The following is a 23134-nucleotide window of genomic DNA, read 5'->3' as shown; positions in this document are numbered from 1 at the left end:
CTCCCCCGTGCAGGTGGCCCGCCAACCGCCAGCCGTCCCGCGTGCGCTCCCGGAGCTCCCTTCTCAGTCTATTGTCTCAAGCGTGCGGGTCCGCGGTCTGTCCGCTCCCCTTGCAGGTGGCTACCGCTTCCCGGCGCCATGACACGGCGGCTCCCTCCCCCTTCTGTTTAGCTTCCGATATCTGTGCGCGGTTTCACGGCTCCCCGCTTCGTACCTCGATACTCAGCGCTGGAGATGTTCATTTGTAGAGATCCAGATGTATCTTCCTGCGTCTCAGGCTGATTCCGTGGATATTCCTGCTGGTCTGGTACCTATCCAGCTCAACTCAGGGGACCGGCTGAAAAAGGGGTCCCCTACTCCTCCGCCATCTTAACCTCCCCCCAAATTAACAATGTCACACTTCTAATCATCCATTAAATAAATCTACATACCACATCTTCTTTATCCATTCATCTGTCGATGGACATCTGGGCTCTTTCCATATTTTGCCTATTGTGGACATTGCTGCTATAAACATCGGGGTGCAGGTGCCCCTTCACCCTTCAGATTACTACATTTGTATTTTTGGGTTAAATACCTAGTAATGCAATTGCTGGGTCATAGGATAGCTCTATTTTTAACTTTTTGAGAAAGCTCCATATTGTTTTCCAGAGTGGGTGCAACAGCTTGCATTCCCACCAGCAGTGTAGAGGATTCTCCTTTCTCTGCGTCCTCACCAACATATGTCATTTCCTGACTTGGTAATTTTAGCCATTCTGACTGGTGTGAGGAGGTATCTCATTGTAGTTTTGATTTGTGAATACAAAATTCTTGATTGACTCTCTTTTTTCTTTCAGCACTTTGAATATGTCAAGTATTGCCCTCTAACCTCAATGGTTCCTGAGGATGAATCAACTGTCAATCTTGCCGAGGACACTTTGTATATGAATTACTTCTCTCCTGATGCTTTCAATATTTTCTATCTCAGGACAATTTAATTATGATGCACGTAAGTATGGATCCCTTGCAGGTTGTTGTCCTTCTTGGATATATAGTCTTCTCATGAAATTTGCAGAGTTGTGGGCCATTATTTCTTGAAATATTCTTACTACCCCTTTCTCTGTCCTTCTAAACTGCCAGAAATTGGGGTAGTTTATTGTGTTCCACAGGTCTAAAAGCTCTGTTCATTCTTATTCATTCTTTTTTCTTTCTGTTTCTTAGAATGGATAATCTCAACTGATCTGTAGTCAAGTTCACTGATTCTGGCCTCTGTCTGTTCAATTCTGTTGTTGAACTCTTCTAGTGAATTTCTCATACATATATAAATTAATATTCTGTATTTGGTGAGACATTGCTCTCATACTTTCCTTTAGTTCCTCAGATATGGTTGCCTTTGAACATATTTAAAATAGCTTAAAGACTTTATAAAGTTCAAGGTCTGGCTTCCCTCAGCAATAATTCCAACTGAAACCTTTTTTTACGTATACAGGTCATTTTTTCTTTTTTTTTCTTTTGCATGTTTCATAATTTTGTGTAGAACACCAGATATTTTAAATAATATAACATGGCAACTCTGGAAATCAGATTCTCCCTTCTCCCAGGATTTGCTGTTTCATTTAATTGTTGATACTGTCAAGGACTTTCCTAAACTAATTCTGTAAAGTCTCTTTGCTGACCAGACAAATCATTACTATTCCTCATTCTACATCCAAGTAAGGCCAATATGTAGCTTCACTCAGACTGCCTACTTATATAATTCCACTAAGAACACTGCATAGTTTCCTGATCACCATAATATATATTACATAGTTATAACAAATTTATTTTGAATTAATTGAAAAAAAATTGAATTAATTGTTATTTAAAGGCCTTAAATGGCACTGTGTCCCTTAAGATGGAAGTTTCTAAAAAAACAGTCAAAAAGTAGATTTTAATTTGATATTATTTGTGCTTGGATGGCTTGATGAAGAAAAAGAATGTCAGGGAATTCCATAAGAAAATCCAAGACTTTTTAGTTCACTATCAAGGTATTTATTAGCAATTTAGCTGAGGCACTAAAATTTTTTTATAAAGATACTCTCAAAGGAAGTGAAGATATATTGTACATCTGCACCCTACATTTTCTTTCTTCCCTAAAGTATTATCTTAGAACTCTTATTCTCATTCAAACTCTGAACTTGATTACCTTCTGCCTTTCATATATTCTACTTCTATTTAAATAATCTCAAATTCCTATATTTCATTTTCATTATGTCTGCATACTATTTGTGATCATTTTAAAGGTTCTGAATCTACTATGTATCCATTTTCACTTATTGTTAGTTTTTATTTTGCAATGCTACAATGTTCTAATTTTATGGCACCCTTTTAGCGAAATCCATGCAAAAGGAGCAAAAATGCTAAATACTGGCACTGACAGTAATATACTATACTACAACTATTTCCTACGACAAATCTGCTCAATCATTGCCTCAAAATACAAATGAATTATAGTTTTTCTTTTTCTTGATAAAAAGTGAAATTTAAAAAGTTTATCCAATGAGACTTCTGGGTTCTTGGTAATATTCTACTTCTTAATCTACGTGGTAATTCCAGTGTGTTTTCACTCTGTGATAATTAACTGAGCTATACATTTTGGGGGTCACACTTTTCTGTATGCATGTTATATCCCAAAATAAAAAAGTATTCAAAAAGTTTATTATATGGATGCTCTGTGCTGGCCAGAAAGAAAAACTAGATTACAAAACAAGAAGAATCTAGAAATGATCAAATTAGAAATAATACAGTATCACTTTGTTGATCATTAATAACATTGTGTATCTTTGTACCAACTGACAATAATAAACATACAACCAGCTTTCACAAATAATATTTTAAACACCAAAGGAACACAAGAACAATGTGAATAATCTTTACAGAAAGCAATATTTTCAATAGTAAATACAAGAAAAGTTTCTTCTCCTAGTTACATCTTAGCAGGATACTTAAGCAATTTTTAAAATTTTCAAAATTGGTAAATCCATTTTAATATATAATAATGTATCTTAAATGAAAGAACTTCTTAAAGCTTTTTACAAAGACAGCCTCTTAAAAATAATTTTGTAAAAGGTAAAGCAGGTTTAAGATATTCTTTTTATTTTCCAAAAAACTGTATTTCTCCCTATCTACAAAGGCCAGTTGTGCATATTATAATTTGAAAAACAGAAGCTAAGTTCAATTAGCTTTTCCCTCTCGTTTTAGAAATACAATCTCCCAAATACATATATTCATTTGAAATATGTTAAAAGCTGAACTTAAAAGTTTTACTGCTACTGCACATGCCAAAAGCCATATAAGTAAATCTGGGAGTCCTGAAAGTACAGATGTGTCCTAGCACACTTCTACTGAAGATTCTCTGGGCAGAACACTTTATTTTAAATGGCTACATAGATATTAGTAAATCCTCACTATGCAGAAATGGTCTATCTAAGGCTAGAGCTACAGCAAACAACAGTGTGGTTTCCATTAGGTAACAATGCTTATGAAGGTAAGATGCCTTCCCACAGATAGTGAACTACGGTATTTCATGATTTAAGGGGAAGAGACACAGAAGAAGTATGCTGCTCCATTCGTTTCTAAATTTCAAAGTAAAATCCAATGAACTTGTTAAGGGTAGGAAGAAAAGAAAATTAACATTCATAAACAGATACATGTATTATTATCTGGCTTTACCCCACAATTTTGAAGGCACTATTTTGAAGAAAAACTTTTAATAGTCACAAAATCAGTCAAAAGAAGATGACTGATTACTGAAGTCAGGTTATCTCCACTAGACTGCCCTGCCTGCATCCCAATTTTTCTATCTCCTGATTTATGCTTCCACATTAAGTTATGTTTCACTTGTATAAAAACTATTGCATAAGAAGAAAATAAAGAAAGGTATCAATACTTAATTCTATATAAGTAAATGGTAAAGTATCGTTTCATTTTTTGTATAAAATTTTACCAATGTCTTACTAAGTGCCTATTAAATATCAGATGCTTTACATACATTACTCCTCTCAGTATTTATTAATAAAAATGTAACAATACGTATATACACACAAACACCATATATTCACTTAACTCAATCATATAAAGTACACTGGAACTAATCAGATCTGAAAATGATGCTAGGATATGGTAAGAAAACAGAAGAGAACAAAATTATTATGCCTCTACTCCTTAGGAGAGGTAAAAAATTAAAAGATGAAGTATGGTAGAATACTAGTGTCTACTGCTTACCAGTTTTTCTCTGAATGTGTCTTTTCCCAGCTTCCCTGAAAGCAACCATGGCTCTGAAAAAAGCTCTGAGAACTGCCCATCGGAAAACAGCTACGGGATCAATTCCAATCATCCCAGAGATAAATGCATTCTTGCTACTTCTTAGAAGAGCTACAATGTCAGGGCGCATATGATCTGTATTTTTTTCCCGGAAATCCTACATGAAAAAAGTACCAGTGTTATTTTTGAAAAAATTATTGAACCAAGAAGATAATGGGTGACATGTTTGAAAAGTGGCTTAACAAGGACTATAAAAATGATTTCTGTTCTAGGTAGCTAACTGGACTAGATACCTTCTATAAAGTCCCAGCCAACCCTAAAACTATTGAATTCTATAATACATTTAAATGACAGGAATATTCCACAATTTTATTGCAGCTTGTTAAATAGAGAGCCTCTCTGATGGGGTATCACATAAAATAACCAGACAGTTAAATAACAGAAAGGAGCCGGACATGAGAAGACAAGGAACAGCGTTCCAAACAAAGAGAACACAACACCTACTACCTAATAGGTGGTAGGACAAGTCAGGAGACACGCAGTAAGACCAGGGGCTGGAATATTCTGGGCAAGGGTGAGAATGGTGGAAGATTTGGCAAATAAATAGGCTATGCAAGCCTGACTTAGGAGTTTGTGGATTTTATTCAAGTATAAAGGAAGCCAATGGAAGCTAAATGATGTTTTATAAATACCACTGAATGCTGCAGAGGGAATGAATTTATCCAAAGAGTGGAAAAAGGGAGACTAGCTATTGCGATATTCCAAATACAAGGTCATGGTGACTTGGACTACGTTGGCGGTAATAGCATAAAGGGAAAACAATTATTATATTTGGGATATGTTTTGGAAGTAAGGCAAAGAATTTGATGGTGTATTAGAGCATGGTGAGAGAATGAGAGAATAAGGTTAACGCCTGTATTTTGGGTTTAAGAAACTATGTGGAGGTACCATATTGATATAGTGAAGTCTAGAGAAAAGAGAAGGTTTAGGGATAGAAAATGAGATCAAGAGATCAGTTTTATGCAAGTGAAGTTTGAGATGGTGAGGATAACAACAGTAGCAAGTAACATTTATTGAAAGGTTATTATGCGTGTGACACTCTTCTAAGCATTTTACATGTGCTGTCTCATTTAAGCTCATTTCATCCACCTACCAATTCCTTAAGATAGATATTATTAGTATTCCTATTTTATACATGAAGAAACTCAGTCATGGAGAGGTTAACTATCTTTGCCCCTACTACACAGTATGTAGAACAGGGGTTCATTACCACTATACTCATTACCACTATGCTATTTCTGCATACAGACATCAAGTAGGAGTCCTACAGAGACTTCAGAAAATACATGTATTACCTAAGGACTGTAAACAGGCAGTACAAACCTCCTGCCAAAGGGGGACAGAGGGGATATAACAGAAGAAAATGAGTTAAAATACCCCACAGAAAGACAAGAAGAACAAAAAGTTTACACTCATGGAAGAAGGTTCTAGACTGATATGTATAATCTAGGCATTTGACTATAACCACACCCAGATAAGAGGATTAAAACTTGGTAAGTAAATCACTCAGAGTTGGTGCTACTTCACAGAACAGCTCTAACTCACTCAGAATTCTATGAGGAATATGCCTAGTATGATGTTTTCCAGAAGGCAGTTTGGACTCCTTTAGGGGTTTCCTTTCCTATTTTTTGTTCTCCTAAGAATAGGGAAAAAGGAGAAACAAGCCAGAAATCTTGGTCCTTGGCTTGTCCCTAAACACCCTTTGAGCAAAAGTATATATTAAAACTTAGTAAAACTGATTAAAAACTGATTAAAAATTTTCAAATCCAAATCACTACCATCACCATCAGCAGCTAATACCTACCAAGGGCAAACAAGATGCAAGGCACTAAGTTAAGCACTATACATAACTTATTCAATTCTAACAATTACTTAATAAAGCAGAATAATTACAAACCATACTTTACTGGTAAGTAAACAGAAAGATAAAAGAAGCTTGCCAAAGGTCAAACATAATAAGTACTACAGGAAATGAAATGTGTATCTGTTCTACACCAAAGACCATCCCATCCTATTAATAACTATACTATACAGAGTAAAATTCTAGAATTCTTTCCCATGATGACTGTCAAATGTTGATGGAGACCTTTATTTTCCGAAGTAATGGTCTCATCTGTCTTCATAGTTCCAGATTTCTAAGTACATTTCATAAACTAATCATATCATTCTTCTTGAAAATTTTCTCTTGGTTTCTATTAACAATACATTTTGTGATTTACTACTTACCCTACTCCTGGTTCCATATTTGAAATTCTTACGGTTTCGTCTTACATACTCTTACAATTTTCACTCAATCACCTTACATCAGGTGATCTCAACCATAGTAATGGCTTTAAACACTATCTATATGATGAGTCCCAATCTATATTTCCAGCTCAGATCTTTCTTGTTATGTCTGAGATCCATTTATATATCTTAAAGGTATCTCAAACTTGAAAGAGAATGCATAAGACTAGTATTACTGAAATGTTTGGAAGCATTCGCCAGTGAAACCATATAGGCCTGGAATTTCCTTTGTGGGAAAGTTTAAACTGCTGATTCAAATTATTTAACAGAAATAGGAGTCTCAGTTTTTCCTGTATTTCTGGTGTCAGTTTTGATGTGTGTTTTTCATGGAACTCTCCATTTTATCTATGTTGTCAAATTTATTGGCAAATATGTTCAGACCCTCTTTAATATCTGTTGAGTATGTAAGTCCCCTTTTTTTTTGATATCTGTATTTTTAAAATCTTTTTTTCTATTATAGATTATTTTCTATTACCTTTTATTTTTTTCTGCTATCTTTTCAAGGAACTAATTTCTGGCTTTGTTAATTTCTCTATTGCATGTCTGCTTTCTACTGCATTCATTTCTAGTCTTCCCTTTATTATCTCCCTCTAATTTGGGGGGGGGGTCAATCTGGTGTTCTTTTTTCAGTTTCTTGAAATGGAAGCTTAATTACTTTCAGCCATTCCTCCTAATGTCTGCATTTAAAATTATAAACCATTGCTTTAAATTCATCCTACCAATTGCTACAGATTCTGCAAATTTTAGTATGTTGTATTTTCATTAATGCTCAGTTTAAAATTAGCATTGTAGGGGTGCCTGGGTGACTCAGTCGGTTAAGCATCTGCCTTCGGAGAAGATATGTGCAAATGAGACTACAGATAAAAGACTGGTATCCAAGATCTACAAAGAACTTCTCAAACTCAATACACGAGAAACAAATAATCAAATAAAAAAATGGACAGAAGATATGAACAGACACTTTTCCAATGAAGACGTACAAATGGCTAACAGACACATGAAAAAAGGTTCAAAATCATTAGCCATCAGGGAAATTCAAATCAAAACCACACTGAGATATACCACCTTATGCCAGTCAGAATGGCAAAAATGGACAAGGCAAGAAACAACAAATGTTGAAGAGGATGTGGAGAAAGGGGAACACTGTTGGTGGGAACGCAAGTTGGTACAGCCACTTTGGAAAACAGTGTGGAGGTCCCTTAAAAAGTTATAAATTGAGCTACCCTAAGATCCAGCAATTGCACTACTGGGTATTTACCCCAAAGATACAGACGTAGTGAAGAGAAGGGCCATGTGCACCCCAATGTTCATAGCAGCATTGTCCACAATAGCTAAACTGTGGAAGGAGCTGAGATGCCCTTCAACAGATGACTGGATTAAGAAGATGTGGTCCGTATATACAATGGAATATTACTCAGCCATCAGAAAGAATGATTACCCAACATTTGCAGCAACATGGACAGGACTGGAGAAGATTATGCTAAGTGAAATAAGTCAAGCAGAGAAAGAATTATCATATGGTTTCACTCATTTATGGAACATAAGAAATAGCAGGAAGATCGGTAGGAGAAGGAAGGGAAGAATGAAGGGGGGGTAAACAGAAGGGGGAATGAACCATGAGAGACTATGGACTCTGGGAAACAAACTGAGGGCTTCAGAGGGGAGGGGGAGTGGGGGACTGGAATAGGCCGGTGATGGGTATTTAAGGAGGGCACATATTGCATGGAGCACTGGGTGTTATATGCAAATAATGAATCATGGAACACTACCTCAAAAACTAAGGATATACTGTATGATGACTAACACAATAAAAAATTACTTAAAATTAATTAATTAATTTAAAAAAAAAAGCATCTGCCTTTGGCTCAGGTCATGATCCCTGGGCTCCCTGCCCAGTGGGGGGCCTGCTTCTCCCTCTCCTCCCCGCTGGTGCTCACTCTCCCTATCTCTCTCTCTCTTTCTCTCAAATAAATAAATAAGTAAAATCTTTAAATATAAACAAATAAATAATAAAACTAGCATTGTAAATGTGATTTCTTTTTTGACCCATGGGTTACACAGAAGAATTGTGTTAAACACTAGAAGGCTGTCTAGCTATCCTTATGACATGTCAAGTAGGTCAGTTTTTAACAATGCTATCCAATTTTTTAGTTTTTACTGATTTTGTGTCTTATTCTGTTGGTTACTATGAGATATGTATTAAAAATCTACAACTAGATGGAATTTTCTAGTTATGATTTTGTTCTCCCTTTGATTTTTATATATTGAAGCAAATCATTAAGTACATACAACTTTTGATGATTGTGTCTTCCTATCAAACTGGCCCCCTTTATTGTTATGAAATGTGCCTCTTTATCTTTAGTAATACTTCTTGCCTTAAAATCTACCTTATCTGATAATAATTTCTTTTAGTTAGGGTTTGGATGGTATATATTTTTCCATCCTTTTACTTTCTATATGTGTTTTTTCTATATATATATATTTTCCATTCTTTTACTTTCAACCTATCTAAGGATGATTAATCACAGGCACAAGTGTACATATTGTATGATTCTATTTACCTGAAATGTAATAACAGTAAAACTAAGGATAAAAAATAAGGATAGTGGTTACCTCTAAGTGGGGTAGAATGAGCTAGGAAGGGGCATGACAGATATCTATACACTTTAGACTTATGCACCTCACTGTGATTTTATAGCTCAAGTTTTCTTGTTTTTATTTTAAACTACATTTTTAAAATCTTTATTTTTTTTAAGATTTTACTTATTTATTTGAGAGAGAGAGAGAGACAGCGGGAGAGTGAACACATGCAGGGGGAGTGGGAGAGGGAGAAGCAGGCCTCCCGCTGAGCAGGGAGCCTGACGCGGGGCTCGATCCCAGGACCCTGAGATCACGACCTGAGCCGAAGGCAGATGCTTAACGGCTGAGCCACCCAGATGCCCCTAAAATCTTTTTTTTTTAATTGAGATATAACTGACATGTAATGTATAAGGTGTACAATGTGTTGATTTGATACATTTATACACTGCAATATGATTACCACTATAGCATCAGCTAATACCTCTACCAGGTCACATAGCTATCATTTCTTTTCTGTGGTGAGAACATCTAAAATCTGGTCTCTTGGGGCGCCTGGGTGGCTCAGCCATTAAGCATCTGCCTTCGGCTCAGGTCATGATCCCAGGGTCCTGGGACGGAGCCCCACATCAGGCTCCCTACTCTGCAGGAAGCCTGCTTCTCCCTCTCCCACTCCCCCTGCATGTGTTCCCTCTCTCGCTGTCTCTCTCTGTCAAAATAAATAAAACCTTTAAAAAAAAATTAAAATAAAATAAATTCTGGTTTCTTAAGAACTTTGAAGATAATGCTATTATCACAATGTTAATTATAATCACAATGCTGTGCATTAGATCTCCAGAACTTATTCATCTTCTAACTGCAAGTTTGTATCCTTTGCCCAGCAGCTCCTCAATTCCCCCATCCCCTGAGAACCATCATTCCACTCTGTTATTCTTAATGTTTATTCTAAAATGTGTCCCTTTCTGTCTTTTCCATCTCAGGAAATAGCACCTCAAATTCACCCATCAGCTCTAACCCAAAGTCACTTACTTAGCTAGGATCCATCAATCAGGTTCTACCAATTATACCTCCAAAATATATCTCATAATCACCTACATTTCCTCCATCTCTACTGTGGTAGAGTTTATCTTAAACTGTGGTTCAGTTTTTCTTAATATTTCACCTCAACTATTTTAAAAAGCTCCTAATTATCTCCCGTTTCCACTCTCATCCTCTGTTGTTCCTTCTCCTCAAAGTAATCAAAGCAATATTTTTAAAAAACACACAAATCAGGGGTGCCTGGGTGGCTCAGTTGTTAAGCGTCTGCCTTTGGCCCAGGGCGTGATCCCAGGGTCCTGGGATCGAGCCCCACATCGGGCTCCCTGCTCCCTGGGAGCCTGCTTCTTCCTCTCCCACTCCCCTTGCTTGTGTTCTCTCTCTCTCTGGCTGTCTCTCTCCTTGTCAAATAAATAAATAAAATCTTTAAAAAAAAAATAAAAAATAAAGAAACACAAATCAAAACCTGTTTAAAATTTTTTCATGGTTCCCCATAATAATTTCAATAAAAACCAAACTCCTTTAACTTGGTCTAAAAGCCATGAAGAATTAACTTGCTATTCATTTTCTAAATTCGTTTCACACCACTTTCTCCCTTGTTCACCATAATCTAGTAACACTGGCCTGTTTTCAATTATTTTAACATATTAATTCTTTCCTATCTCATGGCCTAGAATATTCTTCATCTCAACTCCTCACCAAGGTAACACTTGCTTCAGGTTAACTCTAAAATTTAAGTTCCCAGGGAGGTATTCATGGATCTCCAAATTCAAAGTCCACTATTTCACTACTTTCTTTCCTAGAACCCCTTCATTTATTTATAGCAATATCCCACTTATCTATATTACATATAGACACACACAGACACACAGACACACACACACACACACACACACACACACACACATATGTATATACTGAGCCAAGAACATGGCTGTTTCATCACTAAATCATTCCAAACACCAAGCACAGAGTGTGACACATAATCTGTATTTAACAGACACTTCCTGAATAAGTCAATCAGTGACGAATGAATGAGTGATTTTAGTTGTGACTCTCGCCTCAAGGCGCAAGAGAAAATATATTGCTCCACTATTCTCCACACCATCACTGCCCTGCCTGGGAAACTATCTTATTTAAATGACAGCTTAAACATCAAGTGTTTGAAGGGTAACAGGCTCAACAATTACAAATAAGAAATGAACCCAATTATGAAGATCCCCCTCCACAGGAGTTACAAGTTTCAATATATTCATTAGGAGTGCAAGCTCACAAATACCTAATGGTGCATAAAGACACTATGAGGCCTCTGTTAAGCCTCATGGATGCAGAGAAGAGAAAAATTCAACAAACTACATAATGAAATACTGGGTTTAAGATATACTGATGCTATCCTTCAGATTTAAAAAAACTGTTAGAAGGGACTGATATTGAGTTTATCTATAGGAGGAAACCAACGAAAATATCACATAAGAGTAATATGTTGCAAGGTAGAATCTGAAAGTTAGTAGTATCTTTATAAAATGTCTCCATCTCCAACCGTTACTGATTAAGAGCCTCCATAAACTACAGAGAAGGCAGTGTGACAGTGTGAAGAAAACACTTTTACCCTGACGGCATATTAATGAGAAATTTACTGACCTTTACCCCATATTTTACTTTCCCAGCATAATGCTTTATGATGAAAGCAGGCTCCATCACGGCTGGAAATTCAATGTAAGAATTCTCTTCATGTTGATGCTTAAATTTATCTAGCAATGTTTGATTTGTAGCCTGTGGAAAGCTGAATTAAAAACAAAAAACAAAAACACTAAAGAAAGATGCAGATGTTAATATAGTCTTTTTTAATACATTATAATCATATTGCCATCTAAAACATTTATAGCAAATTACAATGAGTTTTCACTTACATTATCTAATCTGATTCTCCTAACAAGCTAAAAAGTGAGTATAAGAAGGACTGGTGTTTTATAGGTGAGGGATCAAAAGTCACGATTTGCCCAAACTCACACTTTGCAAGAAGCAGAACTAAGAAATACTTAGCTCAGGTTGCACTGTGTGGCACTTCTGTAAAACCCATAGGATAATAAAACTCAAATGATACATTGTTTGAGGCCAAGAACTTCCAAACAAAAAATGATCTCTCAATTTGGACAGGTCTTAAGTCCATAGTCATTTTCTGTTTTCCTCTTTCTTCGTATATAAATTAAGTAGCAATTTTCTTACCTGTACCAGTAACTACATAATTTTATACTATATTATTATTTCAAATATGTCTCAATGGGTTTATACTCATTGATAAGCATTTCATATCTAGGGATTATTCAAGTGACAGCTATTAAACAATTACATGATAGCAAATACAGGAATATAAAAGTTTAGGGGGCACTTGGGTGGCTCAGTTGGTTAAGTGGCTGCCTTTGGCTCAGGTCATGATCCCAGGGACCTGGGATTGAGCCCCTCATCACGTTCCCTACTCAGCGGGGAGCCTGCTTCTCCCTCTCCTCCGACCTGTGCTGTCACTATCTCTGTTGGTCTCTGTCTCTCTCTCCCTCTCTCTCTCTCGCAAATAAATACATAAATAAATAAAATCTTTAAAACTTAATTTCCAACTCTTGATTTCAGGTCGGGTCATGATCTCGGGGTCCTGGGGTTGAGCCCCACATCAGCTCTATACTCAGCACAGTCTTCTTGTCCCTCTCCCTTTTTTCTCTCTCTCAATCTCTCTCAAATAATAAATAAATAAATAAATAAATTTTTTTTTAGTTCAGAAAAGGAAAAAATCACTAGTGGTTGGGAATAATGAAAAGATTCAAAGAAGAGATAGGAGACAATTATGAGCTAAATGTTAAAGGTCGGGTAGGAGTTTCAAATAGAGGAAATATCACTGACAGTAAAAGGAGAAAGTAAGTATATTTCAGAGACTAGTTTCATTTCATCATAGTTGAAATAATGAGAAATAATGTGACATGAGGTTGCAAAGATGATGAATACAAAATCTGTGTAAAAATGAATTCCAAAATTACAACAAAAATAGTTAATTACGTTGTATGTCTCAGACACCGGAAAGAGAATGGCCTTTGATGTCAGATGGTCATAGTTTTTGATTACCAGTTCTGTATGTGACATACGGCAAGCTTTAAGAACTAGTTTCGCAGTGTTAACAGAATTAAGTAACACTAGTAAAAACATCTAATAATAGGGAGGACATCCTATATGGAGGACATAAATGTTACGTACTTTCTAATGCTGCCAACACTGACATTTTCCTATTCATCTAGGACTGTTTTTAAATTCAAATACCCTTCCTCAAAACATCTTCGCCATCCAGCTCTCCCTATCCATTCCAGAACTCTAAAGCCATTCTAGAAGGGACTATAACTTTACGATTTGAAACAGAGAGTACAGCAACAGCCTCTTCAGTACTCTCAGTACTCTAATCTTACCTTGTTTCAAGGCATCAAGTCAAAATATCAAAATTTTCCTATAATACTGCTTTAATCATGTGCCTCCCCTAGTCAGGAAAATTTATGGATCACCAAGGCAAAGAGACTGAATCAAAGCTCCTAAGCCTAGACCCAACTCAACCCCTGCAAACTTATGCCTCACTACTTCACAGCAGGATGCTCTTCTTCAGGAAGGAAACTCATCTCATTGTCTCTAAGTAATCCTCTGAATAATCAAAAAGCTTGTGATTTCTTTTTCTCTTACTTTTTCAAATGGAGAAAAGAAATTTTCAAAGGAAGATGTATATGAAAACAGTTTTTATTCCAAAAAAAGGAAAGCTCTCCATATGTCCTATGTTCAACAAACACTTGTGGATACACACTACAATATCAGGCAAAAGAGCTTGAAACAGAGGCAAATTAGACATTATTGTGCATTTCAAAGCTCTTCCATCTAGTGTTCCCCAAAGACTATCTGCCAGGGTAGGCTTACATTAATGTTTCTTTAGCGTTCAAAAATACCAATACCTAGACCCCATTCCTGTGATTCTACTGAAGTGATGCTAGGCTGATGATGATCAGTACTATTTCCAAGTTCCCCAGGTAATTCTAATGAGCAGGCAAGACTGACAAAATGCAGTCCTATATGAATGCTCTGATCTTAACTTCATTTTGTTAAGTCTGGAGTGGAAGTCTGAGATTCTGCATTTCTAACAAGCATCGAGGTGCTGCCAGTCCTGCAGTCAACAGATCACACTTTGAATACCGAAGGAAAGACTGGTAACACTCCTAACATCCTGCTCATACCTAACTTTGCTTATTCTACTCCTTCTTTCTAAATTTCATGCGGCATCCTTTATAGTCAAGCTTAAATACCTTGCCCAAGTTCAAACAGCCAAGAGATAACAGAGACAAGATTAAACAAGACTTCTGACCTCAAACCCATGCACCTAGAGCACTATAAACAATACTGAATGAGGTAGGAACACTGCTAAGGATATATTTCATGAAATATATTCCCTATAGAACAAAACCATTTTTAGAGGAAAACTACTCTTAAGTGGTTCCCAAAACAGCTCTTCCTAAATGTGACCAATCTATTTTCAACCTATCTCTGGCAGAGAGAGAAAACATCTTTCATTCTGGAATGTTAAAACATAGAGCAAAGTGGTCCATTTACAAGAGGAGGTAAAAACAACAGGACTGACACATAAAGTGAAGAAAATAATAATAGAATTTATAAAAAGTTTTTTATGGAGGACTGAATATAGACACATAATTGAAGGGACAATTAAGAAGTTGTTCAGTGCAGGGGTAGTTGGGTGTCTCAGTCGGTGAAGCATCTGCCTTCCGCTCAGATCATGATCCCGGGGTCCTGGGATCGAGCCCTGGGTAGGGTTCCCTGTTCCCTGTTCAGCAGGGAGTCTGCTTCTCCCTCTCCCTCTGCCCCTCCTCACCACTCATCTTTTTTTTAAATAAGAGGTTATTCAGTCTAGTCTCCTACCAACAACAATACCCTGACAGATGATACAAAAGACTTATATAACGGGAAATTTTATCACTTTATAAAGCAGCTGCTAATCAGCTCTAATGATTAGAAAATTCTTTCTTACACTGAGCCAAAATCTGTCTCTCTGTAATTTCTGGCTACGTAGGCTTACCCCCAGGAACTTCTGGGTAATGGCAGAGTTGATGTTCTCTTATTGGGCAATATTTATATCTACGTGAGGTAGCAAGTGACCAGGGAAATAGTTTTTGTATAATAAGATGTGAACTCAAAATATTTTACTAAGGAAGTACAGGCCAGACAAGAACCCGTTCCTCTATTCATGTTTTAATTATATACTCAACTACCTCAATTGCTGCTCACCACCTTAAGTTATACAGCAGACAGCTGTCATTTCTCATTATCATTTCCTTTTTACATGCAAAAAACTAAGAATCAAGAATATTCAGAGATTTGCCAAAGGTAGCTAATAGAGATGGAATGCAACCCTGAACTTCTGACTCTATAGCCGATTACAGAGAAACATTATAGGACAATACTTCAAAGCACAAGCTTATTAGTCAGAAATGCCTAGAGTGTCTGAATCTCAAGTCCATCACTTACTACTTACATGATCTTTTTCTAGACTTGCTTAAACTTTGTTCTTTTTGTTATCATAAAATACCTCAAGCAAATAGAACTGCTTAATATTTTGACATCAACCACAATAATTCTCAACACTGATGAAGCTTTTCAAAATAAAATAAAATACACCAGAGGTAAGGTATGTGAGCAGTTAAGAACCACTAACCTTACAATTTTATAAAAGATAATATAAGTTTTCAGGCATACAGAGCAATACAAAAAAACTTTTATATGACTTTGTACATAACATATTTTGTGTTAATTGCATTTTAATTCATTTAGATTAATGGAAATAGACTAGTGATAGAGTGGATAGATGTAACTGTTAGCATTCTCCTTTTTAATACATTTTGCATTCTACCATATTACTTTATATTTTTAGGTAGCAATTTCTATGTTTATGGCGTATTAATAGGGTGACATACAAACCAGGATATTTGGGAATAAAAGTAGGCACCTTTAATAACTAAACTGGACAAGCATAAACTTTAGATTGTCCCATTCAAACCTGATAACGTATGGTCATCCCACCTATGACAGTGAATCCCCAATATTTTATATCTTACTTCAATGGGTATAATATGTATAGCTAGAAATCAAGCGACCTAATTCAGCTACTTAATATTTTGGTAAAAAGTGACAGAAAACTCACACACTCTCCATCACTTCAGTTTCCCCAGTCCTAGATTTGCCATCTTATAGGATAATTTAACTATAAATAATACTTTATAGAGCACTGAAAACTTTCTGGAGGATGCTATATGAAGTTTTATTTCTGAAGCTTATATATACGTTTGGTAGACTACACAGGGCTAACAAAGGATGTCAAATACTTGCCATATGTTGCTACTTACCACCTGCACAGCTGTGGCAGACATCACTAATCTATCATGATATTCTTTTCTGCTAAACATGAAAACTATAAACACATCTCATATAAAACTCAATTCAAGAAGAGAGGAACATGCAACAATAAAAAAAAATGCCAATAAATTTAACATCAAAGTAACTCTGTAGAAGAATCTGGAAAAAATGCATTCAATATTAAAGTTCACCCAATTTTCCTAGAAACATACACACATAAATAAAATGCACACAAAGGAAATTTGGCTCCTCATGTGATTATGTAAGAAGAAAATTTAAGACTTAAAAGGACACGAAAAGCCCAAATGGCCAATAACAAAATTAAAAGAATCATACTCACTTGCTTTCTTCATCCAAAAGATGGAGCAGACCTGTTGGTTTCTTGCTAATAAGATTTATGCAACAAGTATTATCAATATAATCTATATTGTGCCAGCTGATACCTTCAGTTCTATACTCCTCCTAGGAAATAAATTCACAGTTTATTCATCTTGCAGAAAATAATAGGTATATGATAATAAAGACTGAAAAGCTTTTGTCAGGCTTAAAAGAACAAAACTTTTCCCTTTTATTTTTTTTAAAGATTTTATTTATTTATTTGACACAGAGACAGCCAGTGAGAGAAACAGCCAGTGAAAGAGAGACAAGCAGGGGGAATGGGAGAGGAAGAAGCAGGCTCCCAGCAGAGGAACCCAACGTGGGGCTCAATCCCAGAACGCCAGGATCACGCTCTGAGCCGAAGGCAGACGCTTAATGACTGAGCAACACAGGCGCGCCTAAAACTTTTCCCTTTTAAATCACTAATCTACACAATGAAGAATGTATAATTTCAGTTATATCAAACCTTCATTACAGTATATGTCTACTTTCATTAAAAAGTACATACAACCAAGTTTTTTTGTTACAATTCTATTTGTATGCTACTCAGGTGAAAATTTAGGGCTAGATTTGTTTTAGCTGCACTATCTCAGGACTGCACTAAAGAAAAATATAAAATGAGGCCTAATTTCTCCCACATGACCCTAAACCATCAAAAAGGACCAAATATTTGTTGGATTATCAACAATGAATTTAATGAAACAGTGTCTGGGAAAAGTAAAAACATCACCTCCAGTGATCATTGATATCATATGGAATTCATACATACTTCATTTGGCAAAATAAAACCCTCAGGGGAAGAAAAAAAAAAACCCTTAGAATATGTTTTTTAAAAAAAAGTTTCAAATCCAAGATTTTAAAAAGTCAAAGCTCAGGCGTTGAACTATTCAACTATTAAGCTCCTATTGTTGTTTGTTTTTTCTCTGTACTGGGAAATAATCTTATATTCGTACTTGTAATGCTTTTAAACTGTTTTTCAAAACAAGGCCGCTGACAATCTAAAAAAGGTAAGTTTCTACACTGCAAGAATATTTAGGCACCAAGTAAATACCCCGGTTGGCTGATGACTTTAGTATGCACTGATAACATTCGCACACTTCTCTACAAATATGGTGGTTTTGCAAATTAGTGATTTTGTGATTTTTATCATTCCTTGGGTATAATTACTATTATTATTATCCTTCTTATTAAATAAGACCAGTATAATATAAACTGTAGTTACTTTAATTGGGAAAGGTAAAGGTCTGTGTTCACTTCAGCAGCACATATATATTAAAACTGCAAGATCAGCATGGCACCTGCACAAGAATGACACACAAATTTGGGAAAGGTAAATGCTTAATTCTTTTCTTTTAATTAATAATTTCACAAGAAAGTAATTGCTATATAAAGGTCACCCTGTGCGGTACTAAGAAAGTTTTTTTGTCCTGTTTCTTCTTTTTTGTAGCATGGTTAAAAAGAATATGCATTCTTAAAGACGTTAATACAGAAGTCCAAAATCCTTTCTCATCTCCTCTTCCCAATGACAATTCACACCCCCTTGCCAAAGTTAAATTATCCTAACTTCTAGTAACACTAATAAGATTCATCTGTTTATAAATCTAATCTAAACAGAGCCATACAATATATATTCTTTCCAATTTGGTTTTTATACTCAACATTAGTTTCAGAGACACATCAAGGTTATAGAATGCATCTGAAGTTCATCCATTTTTTAACACTTTATTTACATTCAATTTAGTTCACATATAGTGTAGTATTAGTTTCAGGGGCAGAATTTAGTGATTCAACAGTTGCATAAAACACCCACTACTCATTACATCAAGTGCCCTCCTTAACACCCATCACCCAGTTACCCCAACTCCCCCACCCACCTCCCCTCCAGCAACCCTTGGTTTGTTTCCTAGAATTAAGCATCTCTTATGGTTTGTCTCCCTCTCACTTTCATCTCATTTTGGTTTTCCTTTCTTTCCCCAAGTTCATCTGTTTTGTTTCTTAAATTCTACTACATATGAGTGAAATCATGGTATTTGTCTTTCTCTGACTTATTTTGCTTAGCATCCATTTTAATTGCTGTAGGGCAGGGGTTATGGAACATCATATTCACTCATTTATGCTTTATCTACAGCTGCTTTCTCAATGTATTAGTAGCATTGAGACTATATGGCTCCAAAATCTTAAAAGACTCATTTGTCTGGTCCTTTACAGAAAAAGTATGCCAAAGCTGTGAAAGAGTAATAGTTCTCAAACTTTAACATTCAACAGAATAACATAAAGGATTCATTAAAACACAAACCACTGGGCCCCAGGCCCAGAATTTCTCAATAAGCAGGTGCAGAGTGAGGTCCAACATTTACATTTCTAAAAAGTTGCTAAGTGATGCTACCAGTAGGGATAGGAGAAAAATACTCTGAAAACCAATGTTGTGCAGTATTTACATGCAATTTATTCACGCACTGCACTACTGATAGACATTACAGTTATCTCTAATTTTTAGCCATTGAAAGTGCCATTACTAACATTTCTGCTCAAATCTTTTCGTGTGTATTTATATGCATTTTGAGAGTGAAAACACAGGCTTATAAACTACAAATGTATAACCTCAGCAAATACAGCCAAGGACCTTGCTAAAGTACATGTACCACTGTATGCAACCAACACCCGTGTATGGGACTTTCCCATGAACAGTATCTCTAATATCTGTATTATCAGTTTTTTTCATTTCATTCTCATGAATGCCTGGGGGTATCTCACTGTGGTTTTAATTTTAATTCTCTGATGACTAATAAGTGAAAAATATTTTGCAATGTTTACCATCCATTTGGATGTCCTCACATGTCTATTTTCAAAATAAAAACTATGAGGAAAAATTCCTGCTTTATTCTCAGTCTTAGGGGGAAAGCATTTAGTCTGTTTCCATTAAGTATGACATTATTTATAGATTTTTCTAAATGCTCTTTATCCGGAAGTTCCCTTCTATACCTAGTTTGCTAAGAATTTTTTTTTAAATGAATGGTTATGTAATTTTATCAAATGCTTCTATTGGAATCACCGTAAGATTTTTTCCCCATTTTGTTAATAGATGAATTAAATCGATTGATGATTAGATATAAAACACACCAGAAAAAAACTCCACTTGGTTCTGATATATTATCATTTTACATATCTTGCTGGATTTAGTTTGCTAACATTTTAGAATTTTTTAATCTATGATACACTATATGGTGACTAACATAATAAAAAAATCTAAAAAAAAATTTTTTTAATCTATGCTTATGAGTGAAATTGACTTTAATTTCCACTTCTAATAATATCCTTCACAGATCTCGGTATCAGTATTATCTTAGCCCCATAAAATGCATTTGGAATTCTCCCCTCTTTTTCAATTCCACATAAGAACATATGTCAAACTGATACTAATTCTTTCCATGTTGGCAGAATTCAGCAATGGAGCCATCTTGCTTTACAATGTTCTTTATAGAAAGGCTTTTAATTACACATTCAATATAATCATTACTTATAAGAATCAGATTTTATGTTTCTTATGTGTCAGTTTTCAAAATATTTTTTTCACATCATTTCATAAGTGCACTTTATGGAAATAAAGCTGTTTAGAGTATACTATTATCTTTTTAATGTGTGTAGGATGCACAATGATGTCCTCTTTATAACTGGAATTCTGGTTATTTATACCGCTGTCTTTCTCTGTCGCTCCCTTGGATGAATTTTGTGAGGGGTCTTATTAGTCATTTCAAAGTATTACTTTTGACTTTGTAGATCTTCCATGGCGTATTTGTTTTCACTCTTATTTAATTTCCTCTCTTATCTTCATTATTTCCTTCTTTATGCTTTCCTTTGGTTTAGTTTACAGATTTATTCCAATATTTTGGGATGGATATTTATATATATCGTTGCTCTTCAATTTTAAATATTCTAACAACTACAAAACTTTCCTCTAAATACACCTTTGCTTATAATCCCACAAATTTTAAGATGCAACATGTTCATTCAGTTCAGTGTATCTTATTCAACCTCTATGTAGAAGTGCATTATTTAATTTTGACCCATAAAGGTACTTTCCAGATCTCTTTTGATTGTTGGTTTTAAACATAACTTTTTTTTTATAATAATATTTTTCTATTATATTATGTTAGTCACCATACAGTACAACCCTGGTTTTTGATGTAAAGTTCCATGAATAATTAGCTGCGTATAACACCCAGTGCACCATGCATTATGTACCCTCCTTAATACCTATCACCAGCCTATCCCATTCCCCCACCCTACTCCCCTCTGAAGCCCTCAGTTTGTTTCCCAGAGTCCATAGTCTCTCATGGTTCATTCCTCCTTCTGAATACCTCCCCTTTCTTTATCCCTTTCTTCTATCGATCTTCCTACTTATGTTACATAAATGAATGAAACCATACGATAATTGTCTTTCTCTCCTTGACTTACTTTGCTTAGCACTATCTCCTCCACTCCTGTCCATGTTGCAGCAAATGTTGACAAATCATTCTTTTTGATGGCTGAGTAATATTCCATTGTATATATGGACCACATTTTTATCCACTCGTCTCTTAAAGGGCATCTTGGCTCCTTCCACGATTTACTTATTGTGGACAGTGCTGCTATGAACATTGGGGTGCATATGGCCCTTCTCTTCATTACGTCTGTATCTTTGGGGTATATACCCAGTAGTGCAATGGCTGGATCATAGGGTAGCTCAATTTTTGACTTTTTAAGGGACCTCCACACTGTTTTCCAGAGTGGCTGTACCAACTTGCATTCCCACCAACAATGTAGGAGGGATCCCTTCTCCATATCCTCTCGATCAATTGTTGCTTCTTGCGTTGTCCATTTTGCCATTCTGACTGGCGTAGCCATTTTTCCCTGATGGCTAATGATTCTGAACATTTTTTCATGTGTCTGTTAGCCATTTGTATGTCTTCATTGGAAAAGTGTCTGTTCATATCTTCTGTCCATTTTTTTATTTGATTATTTGTTTCTCATGTATTAAGTTTGAGAAGTTCTTTGTAGATCTTGGATACCTCTCTTTTATCCAGAGTGTCATTTGCAAATATATTCTCCCATTCCGTGAGCTGCCTCTTAGTTTTTTTGACTGTTTCCTTGGCTGTGCAGAAGCTTTTTATCTTGATGAAGTCCCACAAGTTCATGTTATCCTTTGTTTCTCTTGCCTTTGGAGATGTGTCATGAAAAAGGCTGCTGTGGCAGATGTCGTAGAGGTTGCTGCCTATGCTCTCCTCTAGGATTTTGATGGATTCCTGTCTCACATCGAGGTCTTTCATCCATTTAGAGTTTATCTATGTGTATGGTGTGAGACAGTGGTCACGTTTCATTCTTTTCCATGTAGCTGACCAATTTTCCCAGCACCATCTATTGAAGAGACTGTCTTTATTTCACTGGATGTTTTTGCCTGCTTTATCAAAGATTCATTGCCCAAAGAGCCGAGAGTCCATTTCTGGGTTCTCTATTCTGTTCCATTGGTCTATGTGTCTGTTTTTGTGCCAGTACCATGCTGTCTTTGTGATCACAGCTTTGTAGTACACCTTGACATCCGGGATTGTGATGCCCCCAGCTTTGTTTTTCCTTTTCAACAATTCCTTGGCGATTCGGAGCCTTTTCTGGTTCCACACAAATTTAAAGGCTGTTTGTTCCAGTTCTTTGAAAAATGTCATTAGTATTTTGATCAGGATAGCATTGAAAGTGTAGATTGCTCTGGGTAGCATGGACATTATAACTATGTTAATTCTTCCGACCCATGAGCATGGAATATTTTTCCATCTTTTTGTTTCTTCTTCAATGTCTTTCAAGGGGGGATTTGTAGTTTCTAGAATATAGATCCTTTATGTCTCTGGTTAAGTTNGACCCATGAGCATGGAATATTTTTCCATCTTTTTGTTTCTTCTTCAATGTCTTTCAAGGGGGGATTTGTAGTTTCTAGAATATAGATCCTTTATGTCTCTGGTTAAGTTAATTCCAAGGTAACATGAGATTTTTGGTGCTATTGTAAATGGAATGGATTCCCTAATTTCTCTTTCTTCAGTCTCATTGTTCG

General features: G+C 35.8%; 1 protein-coding gene and 1 pseudogene across 11 annotated transcripts in view; one reads left to right on the top strand and one right to left on the bottom strand.

Moving 5' to 3' along the window:
- The window catches only part of MYO9A (myosin IXA), a 307312-nt gene that overhangs the window by 163245 nt on the left and 120933 nt on the right, over positions 1-23134 (bottom strand). For all 11 annotated transcript variants that reach the window (XM_034660724.1, XM_034660725.1, XM_034660722.1 and 8 more), the window contains 3 exons: positions 17021-17142; positions 11881-12022; positions 4243-4438 (listed from right to left, as the gene is read on the bottom strand). In XM_034660724.1, coding sequence (XP_034516615.1) covers positions 4243-4438; positions 11881-12022; positions 17021-17142 — 460 coding nt within the window. The remainder of the gene's footprint in view (positions 1-4242; positions 4439-11880; positions 12023-17020; positions 17143-23134) is intronic.
- Positions 18305-18401, top strand: LOC117802497 (annotated as a pseudogene).

The sequence above is a fragment of the Ailuropoda melanoleuca genome, chromosome 5, assembly GCF_002007445.2.
Source record: "Ailuropoda melanoleuca isolate Jingjing chromosome 5, ASM200744v2, whole genome shotgun sequence".
In the NCBI taxonomy this organism is placed as follows: Eukaryota; Metazoa; Chordata; class Mammalia; order Carnivora; family Ursidae; genus Ailuropoda; species Ailuropoda melanoleuca.
Note: the sequence above shows the minus strand (reverse complement) of the source record. Positions and strands in the feature narration are given on the sequence as shown.